The following is a 13,684-nucleotide window of genomic DNA, read 5'->3' as shown; positions in this document are numbered from 1 at the left end:
CTTGGGTCCACTCGCAATCTTCCATCTTCATTGTGTCCATTGGAATACGGGAACGTGGTGCCTGAGCCCTCAGCTCTCTCAGCCTTTCCTCTTGGCTTTCCAGGCCTTGGATCAGCTTCGTGGCCCTGCTCCCAGTTTATGGGTCCCCAGTGAGCTCCTCCCTCCCTCTCTCTGGTGCTCCAATACCCAGTGATCCCTGGAAGCTTTTGGGGGGGATGCTTCTGTCCTTCACTGCTGCCATTGAATCCCAGCCTGGTTTGGGTTGAAGGGACCTTAAATCTCCTCCAGCTCCAACCCGTGCCAAGGGGAAGGAACCCCTTCCACTGGAGCAGCTTGCTCCGAGCCCAACCTGGACCCTGCTTTAAGGGAGCCTGAGGGAGAGGAGGCCACGAGGCTTTCCTTGCCCCATAACCAGGTTTTACCCCTATTCGGGCGCAGGGCAGACCCTCCCGCCTTGGGCTGGAGCTGTTGGAGCAGAGGAAGCATCCGAGGGAATTCCAAACCACAGCAAGGAGAGAGGCTCTCCGAGGCAGACACCATTTATTGGTTCATGTGTTCTCCCCCCACTGCAGCTACAACAGGAGGGGAGGAAGCAGGCAGTGGGGTGCAGAGGTTGGGCATGGGAGCTGCAGGAGTGAAGCAGGAGCTGAGATTGGGGCAAAGCATCCCCAGGCAATGATGTCCTAAAGGCAACGGGCAAGGAGGAGGCTGCTCTTTGGATCCCCCCCTTCTTTCCTTCCCCAAGAGCCCCCAGGGCTGCTTCACCTCACCCAGAGCTTGAAGGAAGGGGAAATGGGAGCGGGATGCGGTGGGAGCCACGGTTTGGCTTTGGCAGGGAGGAATCCCAGCTGTGTCCATAAGGAACAGTGGAAGGTGCTTCCTAGGGAGGAGGGAAGGAGGAGCAGGAGCAGGAGCAGGGTCACGCTGACTTAATGATGCTGTTGATCCAGGTCCGGAAAGGAGCAATGTGTGTGTAGAACCCGGGCAGGTGTTGGTGCCGGTAGGAGAAGATGCCGTAGGCTTTGTTGTTGCAGACCAGTGGGTCCCCAGCATCACCCTGGGAAGAGGAGGAGGGGAAATCACTGCTTTGTATGGGGTTTCCCCTAGGAAATGGGGTCTTTGCATCTGCAAAGAGGGAGGCTGCAGAGCTGCTCCAGCTTGGAGCCCTCTGGAAGGGACCAGTTAAAGCATCCCTTTTGCCCTTCTGCGCCTGCAGAGCACCATAGGATGGTTGGGATTTGATGATGGGAAAGGTCTTTTCCAACCTGGTGGGTTCTGTGCTCAGATGCACTCAGATCAATGAGGACATTTAGAGCAAACCCCTCTTTGCTGCGGGGAAAACCAGGATCCCCTCTGCTTCACCATGGGCTGAGCACAACGTGATGCCTGCGGTCAGCAGGACCATGAGGGGCTGAGCCTTGGAGAGCAAGACCCTTGTGCCAGGATAGCGGGAGAGGGATGCGGGAGAGGGATGCGGGAGAGGGATGCAGGAGAAGGGAGCCCGGATGGGGATGGAGGAACAGGACAAGAAGCAGCGCTTGCAGATGGTACCCAAAGTGCTTTAGCCCAGGGACTGACCTTCTTGGGCCACGTGGAGGATTCATTGCGGGCACAGATGAGGTTCTGGGCCAGCCCAGGGTCCAAGTTCAAGCAATCCCTTGGCTTGACGATGGTGACACAGACTTGGTGCAGGGTGGCCGTGGCCGTCGTGTGGCTCCAGCCCTTGACGCTGCACTTGGTACCCCCGAGCTCCTTGTCCATGTCGAAGGAGATGGTCCTGACGTGGTGGTTGGTGGTGGGGTTGCCCTTCAGCTGCGACAAGGGGGCAAAGGCAGAAGTTAAGAGCTCGGTCCATGAGGGATGAGGCTCTGTGTTGTGGCAGATGGGACCGTGAGTACCTTCAGCAAGAGGATGTCGTTTCCCTTCCTGGGGCTGGTGAAGTGCGGGTGGCGATGGTACTGCTGCACCTCGAACCTCTGCCCGCTTGGCTCTCTCCTCTGGACCGTGTGGGCTCCCAGGATGACAGTCAGAGGCTTGTAGCTGTTGAAACCAAGCCCAAGGTGTGACATGGAATCATGGAATGGGTTGGGTTGAAGGGAGCTTAAAGCTCCTCCAGCTCCAACCCCTGCCACGAGGAGGGACCCCTTCCACTGGAGCAGCTTGCTCCAAGCCCCATCCAACCTGGCCTTGGGCACTGCTTTAAGGAATGATGGGAGCGCAGGACATGGCCTTGCCCTGCCCCTTGAGCAGCCACAGGGATGGGAAGAGCTCAGCCCCAGCCTTGATGTGACCCCAAGCCTTGGACCCAGCCAGGAGCCATCACCCACCCCATGGAGGTACCACCCCAGGCAGAACTTACTCCAAGCACTGAGCCGCCGTCATCACCCAGCTTGGGGCCACCAGGAAGCCCCCACAGGACTGCTGGTTCTTTCCTTGCACATAGGCCATGTAGGGCATGGGCTGGCTCCTGGCCTCGTGGCCTCTGTTAGTCCGGGTCCAGGCAGAACCTGCAATGGATGGAGCCGAGGCTGAGACGGGAGGATGCAGGATGCGCTCCTGGACCTCCTCCTTCCCCAGCCCTGGACTCACTGGTTCGAGGCGCTGGGCTCGTCAGCAGCAGGATGGGGAGCAGGAGGTGCTGCAGGTCCTTCATGGTGGGTGCCGTGGAGGTTGAGGTGCTGCCGGGGTCCCCTCAGCACCCACTTGGGGCTTTTATAGCCCGAGCTGGGCCTCCAGGAAACCACAGAAATCCGACAGATCTGATTCACACCGCTGCAAACTGCACGTCTCAGCGATCCCAGAGGGGAATTCACCCTTGGGCATCAACCCACCTCTACCCTGCGCCTGCCCCATGCACTTCTAAGGCCAGGTTTTAACCCCTTGCCTTTAAGCTGGGAGCTGGAGGGACCATCGCCAGCCCCATCGCTTCGCCTCCTCCTCCCCTCCAGCCCATGGCAGTGGTTGTCGTGCGCTTGCAAGCAGGTGATGTTATCAGGAGCTCTGCAAGAACGAGATCTGCCACTTGATGAACCAGCCCTGAAGATGCTGCAGGGGCAGGGAGGGACCCTCCTGCTCCTCCTCACTGGGTGAGGTTCCTGCCCCATGGAGCTAAGTCGGGGTGAGGGCATCTCTAAGACCACACTGTGTGAGGACAGATGGACCTGCAGGTGGGGGCATAGTGATGGGTTATGGCAGCCCCATGAGGGCTGTTCCACCACGAGGTCCCAACTTTGGGCTCTGCTTTGTGCAGCAAAACCCCATTCCAAGGGGTCCTTCCTGGATGTCATCGTTCACCATCGCTGCCTCTTGGAACCAGTGTGGGAGACGTCCCCGATCCCAGTGCTCCCATTAATGGAGACGGGGCCACGCATTTGGGATCCTGCCCCTTCCCTGGAGCCGGTTGAGTCCCTCAGGGTGGCAGATCCCTGCTCTCCCTCCCTCAGCCCCAAGCATCCCATTGCCTCCCCATTGACACCAATGGAAAGTGGACGCTGGGCGCATCCGCAGCCGTTCCTGCTTTGGGCTCTGACGCAAGGGATCCGGATGGGGAACGGGGCCGCTGGTGCCCGTAAGCTCCTTTTCCCCTCTGCCCCCGCCCCGGCAAGCCCTGGGTTGAGCTGTTCTCATGCAAAGGCTGCAGCAGCCCCGGCTTCGAGGAAAACCCTGACGTGAGAGCGCAGATAAAGCCCTCGCAGGCTCTGTGCTCACTGATCTCACTGATAGCAGCCACCAGCAAGAGCCTGGGCTCTTCCCAGGCTGCTCATGGAGCTTTCCTTCATCCCAGTAAGAGCAGGGAGCTCCTGGAGCATCCGGATGGAGCTGGGAAGAAGCCGAGCATCCCATTGCCTCAGCTTCTGTGCACTGAAAATCCCCCCATTGGGTTTCCCCAGCACAAAGCAATCTGAGCTCCTCTTGGACACGGACACCATCACCCCATACCCTTATCTACCGGTGCCTCTGCCCCTCATCCTGTCCTCTCCTATAGAAGAGGTGCCACCAGGAACCGGTTGGAACAGCGAGAGCAGGGTTTGGGGTTTAGGCCATGGAAGGAGAGGCTGGTGCAGGTCACTGAGCCTCCAGTGCAGGGCCTGCATGAGGATGATGTGGAGCATCCTTTGTGGGATGGGGCCGTTGCCAGCCCTGCTCGCAGGGCACCGATGGGGCCGAGCATCCCTTCCTGAGAGGAAAGAGTTGGGTTTTCCCACTGTTGTTGTCATGGGAGGCAAGGAGGAAGTGGCATCGGAACAGGGACTTTTGTGAACCCGGGTCTGTTATCAGCCCTTTCAGGGACCGTATCAGTGCCTCTACCCAGGACATCAGGGAATCCCAGCCTGGTTTGTGTTGGAAGGGACCTTAAACTCCTCCAGCTCCAACCCCTGCCACGGGCAGGGACCCCTTCCACTGGAGCAGCTTGCTCCAAGCCCCATCCAACCTGGCCTGAGCATCCCATTGCAGTGATGGAGGTGCAGAGAGCTCTGCCCCATGCCCACCATCCCCAACCCGCCCTGCTCCTGGGGGCAAGGCAGAAGACAGAAGGGACACGGTGGGAGATGCAGCTCTGCCTTTACTGGGGGTAAGTGCATGGAGGGGCGATCTGTGATGGAGACGGGCTCTGTTGTAGCATCCGGGGTGATGCTGGTTCTGCTGGGATGGGCCAAGCGGCAGCCTCAGGATGGAGGGACCCTGGTGTGCGCTCATCTGGTCCCTTGGGATGCTGAGGAGGGGCTCAAGCCTTGAGCAGGGATGAACCGGAGCAGCCTCCGGAGCTGTGGCTACTTCATGGTTTTCCTGATCCAGGGCAGGTAGTAGGAGATGCGGGTGTAGACCCCGGGGGGAGCTTCGTAACCAAAGGACACGATGCCTTGTGCCACCCCATTGCACACCAGGGGCCCACCTGAATCTCCCTGGGGATAGAGAGACAGCCTTAAGAGACCTCTTCCTTGCAGGAATGGGCTTCCCCTTGGGGAATACCAGCGGGGTTGTGGCTCTGGAGCAGGGGATTGCAAACCGTGGTGTCCGAGCATCCATATGGGATCTACGTCTCCAATCACCCCTATTGGGAACCAGCATCTCCCAATGCTTCAACAGCCCCCTCCCGCCCCATTCCCATACCTGGCTGGAATCCCGGAGCTCATGGAAGCTGCCGGCACAAACCATGCCGGTGTCGAGGTGCGGGTAGAAGCGGACGCAGCTCCTGCGGCTGTAGATGGAGACTCTGGTTTCAAAGAGCCTGTTGGTCGCCTGCTCCTCGTCGATGAGGCCCCATCCGGCTACACCGCACTTGGTACCCGTCGGGAGGTCGCTGCGGCCTTTGGGTAAGGGGATGGTCTTGACATAGTCGTTGAGAGTGGCCTTTGCCGTCAGCTGGGGGAAGGAAGGGGTTTGGGGATGGCTGTGAGCGCACACAATGGGTATGGATGCTCCTATGAGGAGGGAACGTGCTCCCAAGCCTGTGGTTCCCTCCCATTCCTTGGGTTGCCCCAAGAGCCTTGCCTTGAGCAGCATGATGTCATTGAGGTAGGTGTTGGGGTCGTAGCCGGGATGCTGGTGGTACCTCTCGACCCCGCGGACCTGCTGGCTCCGCTCTGGCTTGTGGATGTTGTGAGCCCCCAGGATCACTGTGATGTTCCTGCCCGTGGGGAAAGGGGAGAACCCACATTGGGGCTCACCCTCCTCGCCCTCCCCACCTGCTCCGAGGGGATGCGGGGGCTCTATGGGGTACCCACCCCATGCAGTGCGCCGCTGTCATCACCCAGCCCGGCGCCACCAGGAAGCCTCCGCAGGCCATCTTTCCTACCTTCAGGAATGCCATGTAAGGGTGGGAATGGGGCTGAGCCTCGTGGCCCCCCACGATGTGACCTGCAAGACACCCCCACTGCTGTGAGCCCGTGCCGTGGGGCAGACCCATAGCAGCACCTCCCAGCTCCCCTCTTACTGGCATCAGCCCCTGAGAGCAGCAGCAGCAGCAGCAGCAGTGGTGCTCGGGGCCGGCGCATCCCGTCCTGCAGCCACATGGATGCTCCTTCAGAGGTGGGTGCATCCCAGTGAGCAGGAGCTGGTTTTATACCCTGGGAGCAGCCAGAGCCGGCAGCCAGGAAGCCATGTGTGATGGGCTGATAGTGCTAATCACAGGGCAGCAGCAGCCCTGTGTGCCGGGGGCACTGATAGAGCAGCACACAAGGACCAGGGGCATCCTGAAGCCTCAGGGATGCTGCTCAGGTTGGGGATCTCTTCTTCCCTGCAGGCAGATGGCATCCACCAGGTCCCAATGGGGTCCTCGAGCTCTGGCCACCAGCCTGGCTTCTGCTGTGCCTTTGGGAGCTCACAGCATTCCTGGTTTGTGGATGCTGCGAGCCCCTGGGATGATGCTGCCACCCGTGCCCATTGCAGCAGAGGGGAGAAGGGGGAAGCCTTCAGGCCTCTTTGTGCCACTGCTGCATCCTCAATGGGGGACATCCTCAACCGAACCCTTTGGGAGCCTTTGCCTGCCCCACTCTGGATGCTCTGCCCCAGGGTCGCTGCCATTGCCGCTTCCCCTTGCCCTGGGTAATGTGGGATGTGTTTAAAGGCTCAGCTGAGCACCAATCCTGCTGCACTTGTCCCACCTGGTGCTCCTGAGCAAAGCCACCATTGAGCTGCCCCTGTTCCATAGCAGCGACCGAATCCTTGTGCCACGGCCCTGGGGTCAGGACATCCACGTTGCTTCCAGCCCTGGTGGCTGCTCTTTGGGTTCCATCGCGATGCTCTTGTGATGGGCACGGTGCCTGAGGAGCTGCCTGACTCCAGGGCCAGGTTCTGCAGCAGACAACAGAAACCAGACAGCGGTTCCGTGCCCCTAAACCGCTCGGTATTGTTATGTACAACCAACAGAAGGAGGAGAAGCAGGAGGCGGAGGAAGTGGTGTGCGGGACACGAACTGATGCTCTCTGCGTGATGCAGCAGCACTGGCATCACTGCAGCAGCACTGGCATCACTGCAGCAGCACCGGCATCGCTGCAGCAGCACTGGCATCACTGCAGCAGCACTGCAATCACTGCAGCAGCACTGGCGATCACTGCAGCAGCACTGGCGATCACTGCAGCAGCACTGGCGATCACTGCAGCAGCACTGGTGATCACTGCAGCATTGGCATCACTGCAGCATCACTGGCAATCACTGCAGCAGCACTGGCGATCACTGCAGCATCACTGGCAATCACTGCAGCAGCACCGGCATCACTGCAGCAGCACTGGCAATCACTGCAGCATCACTGGCATCACTGCAGCAGCACTGGCAATCACTGCAGCATCACTGGCATCACTGCAGCAGCACTGGCAATCACTGCAGCAGCACTGGCAATCACTGCAGCAGCACTGGCATCACTGCAGCAGCACTGGCAATCACTGCAGCAGCACTGGCGATCACTGCAGCAGCACTGGCGATCACTGCAGCAGCACTGGCAATCACTGCAGCAGCACTGGCATCACTGCAGCAGCACTGGCAATCACTGCAGCAGCACTGGCATCACTGCAGCAGCACCGGCATCACTGCAGCAGCACTGGCAATCACTGCAGCAGCACTGGCGATCACTGCAGCAGCACTGGCGATCACTGCAGCAGCACTGGCGATCACTGCAGCAGCACTGGCATCACTGCAGCAGCACTGGCATCACTGCAGCAGCACTGGCAATCACTGCAGCAGCACTGGCGATCACTGCAGCAGCACTGGCGATCACTGCAGCAGCACTGGCATCACTGCAGCAGCACTGGCATCACTGCAGCAGCACCGGCATCACTGCAGCAGCACTGGCAATCACTGCAGCAGCACCGGCATCACTGCAGCAGCACCGGCATCACTGCAGCAGCACCGGCATCACTGCAGCAGCACCGGCATCACTGCAGCAGCACCGGCATCACTGCAGCAGCACTGCAATCACTGCAGCAGCACTGGCAATCACTGCAGCATCACTGCAGCATCACTGCAGCATCACTGCAGCATCACTGCAGCATCACTGGCATCGCTGCTGCCACCGCCACATGCGGTGCCCCTGCACAGGGGAGGTGCTGGGCTCGGGTTGGTTTCCTCTGGCACCACACCCGGGGTCCCCACCACGGCCCCCCCCTCTGATTACCCAGAGCCCATTTCCTGGGCGAGGGCTGGTTCCAATCTCACATCCCCACATGAACTTGTCCAGCTCTGGGGCAGCAGCACAAGAGGGACCTGGAGCTGTTGGAGAGAGGCCAGAGGAGGCCATGGAGCTGCTGCGAGGGCTGGAGCAGCTCTGCTCTGGAGCCAGGCTGAGAGAGCTGGGCTGGGGCAGCCTGGAGAAGAGAAGGCTCCTGAAGGGGAGACCTGAGAGCAGCTCCAGTGCCTAAAGGGGCTGCAGGAAAGCTGGAGAGGGGCTTGGGACAAGGGCCTGTAGGGACAGGCCAAGGGGAATGGCTTGAACCTGCCCGAGGGGAGACTGAGCTGAGCTCTTAGGCAGAAGCTCTTCCCTGTGAGGGTGCTGAGGCGCTGGCACAGGGTGCCCAGAGAAGCTGTGGCTGCCCCATCCCTGGCAGTGCTCAAGGCCAGGTTGGACACAGGGGCTTGGAGCAAGCTGCTCCAGTGGAAGGGGTCCCTGCTTGTGGCAGGGGTTGGAGCTGGAGGAGTTTTAAGGTCCCTTCAACCCAACCCAGGCTGGGATTCTGTGATCTATGAAATGAAACCACCCCAGTGCCAGGATGGGTTTTAAACCAACCCAACTCCACCCTTCCTGGGGCACAACAACATCCACCATCGGTGCAGGGATGCTTCAGCTGAGCTTGGGGCTGCACAGCGGGGCCAGGGTGGGGTGGGAGCCCTGTGGGACAAGGGATGGGGCTGCCCTGGTCCATGAGCCCCCAGGCAGAGCCACATGGGAGCTCTGTTTAATCAGGATGAACAGACAAGCTCTAATCGGGCCTGAGCAGCAGCAGAGCAGGAAACCCTCAAACAAGTCATCAATGTGTTATCTCCTCTTGGTAGCTGCTGCTTTTGTCCTCCATATCTGTTCATGGTCCCCACGGTCCAGAGCCAGATGGGAGGGATGGGATGCTCCAGGTTCTTCTCCGGCTGTCCTGGTCTGCAGCCCAATGCTTCCCTATGGACACAAGGTGCTTTTTCCTCCCCGTTGGCAGGATCCTGCATTGGAGGGTTCCAGGTTTGTGCTGTCTCAGCACCCAGGCTCCCCCCCTCTGCCTCCTGTGGTCCCCCCAAGCCCAGGGCTCAGCACTATCAGGGTCCTGATCTGAGGGCGAGCACTGTCCTTCCCCTGCCCCTGCATCTCAGAGGAAGAGCATCTCAACTGAAAGAGCAGCAGAGGAGAAGCACCAAGATCTGTGTCTGTGCAGATAGGGATGGGCAGGGAGCTGCTGCTCGACAACAGGAACCCCCTCCTGTGGCTGAGGGCACCTCGGGTTTGATGGGAGCAGTGGTGGCCAAGGCCAGGTTGGACACAGGGGCTCGGAGCATCCTGCTCTAGCGGAAGATGGCACCAGGGGTTGGAGCTGGATGAGCTTTGAGCTCCCTTCCACCCAACCCAGGCTGGGGTTCTCTGCTTTGCCCCCCTTGATGTCCCTGATGAGGAGCTGGTTCTTGTCTGATCTCTGCTCACGCGCTGCCAACAGCTCGAGCAGCTCCTTGGGCCCTGGCAGGGCGAGCGGCTCCATCCCTGCATCCTTTGGGCTGTGCGGAGCATCCCCATCATTGACCCTTCTGCCCCCAGCGCTGTGCCAGGGTGCCCAGAGAAGCTGTGGCTGCCCCATCCCTGGCAGTGCTCAAGGCCAGGTTGGACACAGGGGCTTGGAGCTGCTCCAGTGGAAGGGGTCCCTGCCCATGGCATTGGATGAGCTTTAAGGCCCCTTCCAACCCAACCCATTCTCTTTGCTCTCCACTTGGGGACCTCCCCATGGCTTTGGGGGGGGGGGGGTGAGAGCAGGGAGCAGCCACAGCTTTAACCTGAGCTCAAGGTGCTCTGGGTGTTTTCTCTGTGCAGTTGCCCTGGGTGGGGTCCCCCCCGCACAGGGCTGTGGTTGATGCTGATGTTGTAACTTCCCCTTTCCCACTGGGGTAGGTAGAACCCTCTCTTGTTTTGCACAAGGAGCCTGCTCCCTGCCGGGCCATAGGCACGCATCTGGAGAGCTGCTGGACCTCAGCGGGCAGCGGGAGCCTCGGCCGGGTACCACTGGTGAGTGCATCCGGAGGATGGAAGCGCTGTGTTGGGAGCAGCATCCTCACATTGAGTTTTGCAGGCACGGGGTCAATGATGGACAGTGATGTTCAATCACAGCAAGGGGGAGCAGCTTTGTGCTTCCCTGTCCTGGATGGTGGGAAGCTCCTGACCTATTGCTGATGGGTGCTTGGAGAGGTGCTGGTGGAGGCTGCAGGGCTCTGACTGCTGGTTCCTATGGCCCTGGGCTGCCTGGACTTGCTGCATGGACAGGGCAGGATGTGGATGGATGTGTCCTGAGGGAGGCGCTGGGCCCACGGGGAGCCTGGGCAGGGATGTGCCTTGGGTACATCCCATGGGTGGTAAAGGGGTAGTTGCTCCCTGCCAGGCTCAGGGGTGAATTGAATGGCACCAAAGGCAGAGCTCTTGGTGCCTCTGGGTGCTCTCAGTGGCTTTGCTGAGCAGCCCAAGCCCAGGCAGATGTTTTCCCCTGACTCAAAGCGGTCCCTGACACATCATTTCACTCCTGTCCCACCTTCCCAAGCAGAGCAAAGCTGAGAACAGCCACAAACGATGATGTTAGGGACGATGTCAGTGCTGTGACTCGCATCAGGAAACTGCATTAAACAACAGGAAGCCCATGCTCATGCTTGGACTTACAAAACACCTCACCCTCCTCTCCCCTTCCCTTCCAGGGCTGCGGGCAGACAGGGCTCTGGCTCACATCTCCACGCTGTACAGAGCTGCTGGGCTCAGCCTGCTCCAGCCACAGCCCCTTCGTGCCTCTGCTCTGCTCCCAAGCCTTGGTCCATCCTGCATCCCGAGGCTCTGAGGATGGATCGTCCAGAGCTCTCCCTTCCCCTTGGCTCTGCTCAGTATCCTGAGCTCAGACTTGACAGGCAAAGCTCCTGCTTGGAGCTGGCTGCCCTGAGGAACGTGAACATCATCCTGCAGCACTACAACTTCACGGGCAAGCTGAGCAACAGGCAGGCCGGGGACGAGGGCACGGGGCTCATCCGCACAGCGTTCGCCATCATCAGCTGCATCATCATCCTGGAGAACCTGCTGGTGCTCTTGGCCATCCTGCGGTGCCTGCGAGCGCGCCGCTGGGTCTACTCCTGCATCGCCAGCATCACGCTGAGCGACCTGCTGGCCGGGGCTGCTTACCTGTGCAACCTCTGCCTCTCGGGCAGGAAAACCTTCCAGCTCTCCCCGCAGCTCTGGTTCCTGCGGGAGGGAACCCTCTTCACGGCGCTGGCCGCCTCCACCTTCAGCTTGCTGGTGACAGCCATCGAGCGCTACAGTGCCATGGTGAGGCCCATTGCTGAGAATGAAGCCAGCAAGACCCTGCGCTTACGTGGCCTCATAGTGGGATGCTGGCTCTTGGCTTTCATCATCGGGCTGCTCCCGCTGCTGGGATGGAACTGCCTCTGCCACTTGAGCGCCTGCTCCGTCCTCCTGCCTCTCTACTCCAAGAACTACATCCTTTTCTCTGTGGTCATGTTCAGCATCATCCTCCTGGGGATCCTCGGCCTCTACATCTCCATCTTCCAGCTGGTGCAGGCCAGCTCGAGGCAAACCAGCTCGAGGCACAGCCGCAAGCGGTCCCTGCGCTTGCTCAAGACCGTGCTGATGATCCTGGGGGCCTTCATCATCTGCTGGAGCCCCCTTTTTGTCCTGCTGCTCTTGGATGTCTTCTGCGAGCCCCGGAGCTGCGCCCACCTCCACAGCCTGGACTGGACCTTGGCTCTGGCCATGCTGAACTCAGGGGTGAACCCCATCATTTACTCCCTGCGTAGCGTGGAGGTTCGCCGCGCCGTGGGGAGCCTCCTGTGCTGCTGCTGCGTCCGCATCGGCCTTTGTGAGCCCGGGAGCTGTGTGGTGGTCACGGACATTAACTCGGGTTCATCCACCGAGAGCTCCCTGCGGTACCGGGAGAGCTTCCGCAGCGCCCGGCCCCGCGCTCCGCTCTCCAGTAACTCCAGTATGATGAGCAACCTGCCCAGCCTCTGAGGGCGAGCAGGAGGGTGCCCCACTGCCCACCAGGACCTGGCCCGATTGAGGCCAACACAGGCGGCTTGGGTTGATAGAGCGTGGCTCCATCCCTGTTGTTGGCTTTCAGCCTGGGATACGGCTCCGGTGGGGTGGGAGTGAAGGATGCGGGCACGTCCCTCTGCTGGGTTGGAACTGGACCCTGTTCTATGGATGATCCCTTTCCCCACACCAGTGTTTGCAGGAGTCACTGCAAGAGTCATCATCACAAAGGGACCGCGGTGGGGTGGGACTGAAGGATGCGGGCACATCCCTCTGCTGGGTTGGAACTGGACCCTGCTCTATGGATGATCCCTTTCCCCACACCAGTGTTTGCAGGAGTCACTGCAAGAGTCATCATCACCAAGGGACCGCGGTGGGGTGGGAATGAAGGATGCGGGCACATCCCTCTGCTGGGCTGGAACTGGACCCTGTTCTATGGATGATCCCTTTCCCCACACCAGTGTTTGCAGGAGTCACTGCAAGAGTCATCACCACCAAGGGTCCACGGTGGGGTGGGAGTGAAGGATGTGGGCACATCCCTCTGTTGGGTTGGAAGTGGACCCTGCTCTATGGATGGTCCCTTTCCCCACACCGGTGTTTGCAGGAGTCGCTGCAAGAGTCATCATCACCAAGGGACCACGGTGGGGTGGGAGTGAAGGATGCGGGCACATCCCTCTGCTGGGCTGGAAGTGGACCCTGTCCTATGGATGATCCCTTTCCCCACACCAGTGTTTGCAGGAGTCGCTGCAAGAGTCATCATCACCAAGGGACCGCGGTGGGGTGGGAGTGAAGGATGCGGGCACATCCCTCTGCTGGGTTGGAACTGGACCCTGTTCTATGGATGATGCCTTTCCCCACACCAGTGTTTGCAGCAGTCACTCCAAGAGTCATCATCACCAAGGGACCGCAGTGGGGTGGAGCAGCCGCAGGCTCCTCCAGGGGATGGAAGGGACTGATCCTGTCCCGTCCGGAGGAAGGGGTCGCACAGGAGATGTTCTGAGGGTCTCCACCTCCCGATGGGCTGGAAGAAGCAGAGGAGGCAGCTCAGGAGCCGCAGCTCAGCAGTCACACACAGATCCTCCCCCGGCCTCATGCCCCACTGATGCCTCTGCCCCTTCCATGTAGCACGGGAGATCCCGAGTTCCTGCAGCTCCATGGGGACCCGCTCCGGGGTGGCTTTGCCCCCGCTTGGAGCCCTTCGCTTTGAGGCCGGGGCTGGGAAGCTCCAAACCAGCCCCAGGGTCCGACGGAGCCCGGTTCGTGCCTCGCATTCCCCCTTCCCCATTCCCGCACCCGCCGCGCCGGGCAGCCCCCCGCTCTCCCCAATAAACGGAGCTGCTGGAACTGGAACAGCCGCGCCCGAGCCCTCATTCATGGCCTGGGGGGACCGGTACCGGCAGCGCCCTCCATGCCCAACCGGGGCGGCTGGGGGCAGCAACGGGGCTGTTACCGGGGTGGGGGGGGGGCCGGTGCTCGCCCGTC

The 13,684-nt window shown here is 60.5% G+C and overlaps 3 protein-coding genes across 3 annotated transcripts; 1 reads left to right on the top strand and 2 right to left on the bottom strand.

The window, feature by feature from the left end:
* Nucleotides 1–910: 910 nt before the first annotated feature.
* Nucleotides 911–2,661, bottom strand: LOC133213706 (cathepsin G-like). The gene is made up of 5 exons (XM_061356129.1): nt 2,590–2,661; nt 2,360–2,507; nt 1,899–2,040; nt 1,579–1,812; nt 911–1,057 (listed from the first exon to the last, which is right to left on the bottom strand). The coding sequence occupies exons 1-5, from the start codon at nt 2,651–2,653 to the stop codon at nt 920–922; spliced, it is 726 nt and encodes a 241-aa protein (XP_061212113.1). The 5' UTR covers nt 2,654–2,661; the 3' UTR covers nt 911–919.
* Nucleotides 2,662–4,676: 2,015 nt separating this feature from the next.
* On the bottom strand, nt 4,677–6,025 carry LOC133213705 (mast cell protease 1A-like). The gene is made up of 5 exons (XM_061356128.1): nt 5,936–6,025; nt 5,727–5,859; nt 5,494–5,629; nt 5,113–5,364; nt 4,677–4,904 (listed from the first exon to the last, which is right to left on the bottom strand). Exons 1-5 carry the CDS (start codon nt 6,012–6,014, stop codon nt 4,773–4,775), a joined length of 732 nt encoding a protein of 243 aa, XP_061212112.1. The 5' UTR covers nt 6,015–6,025; the 3' UTR covers nt 4,677–4,772.
* A 4,977-nt stretch (nt 6,026–11,002) lies between these two features.
* On the top strand, nt 11,003–12,187 carry S1PR4 (sphingosine-1-phosphate receptor 4). Its single transcript, XM_061355725.1, has one exon. The coding sequence runs from the start codon at nt 11,003–11,005 to the stop codon at nt 12,179–12,181; it is 1,179 nt and encodes a 392-aa protein (XP_061211709.1). The 3' UTR covers nt 12,182–12,187.
* The last annotated feature ends 1,497 nt before the right edge of the window (nt 12,188–13,684 follow it).

This window comes from Neopsephotus bourkii, unplaced genomic scaffold, assembly GCF_033783945.1.
Source record: "Neopsephotus bourkii isolate Nb327-2 ecotype Australia unplaced genomic scaffold, CSIRO-AGI_Nbou_v1 NB_838, whole genome shotgun sequence".
Lineage (NCBI taxonomy): Eukaryota > Metazoa > Chordata > Aves > Psittaciformes > Psittacidae > Neopsephotus > Neopsephotus bourkii.
Note: the sequence above shows the minus strand (reverse complement) of the source record. Positions and strands in the feature narration are given on the sequence as shown.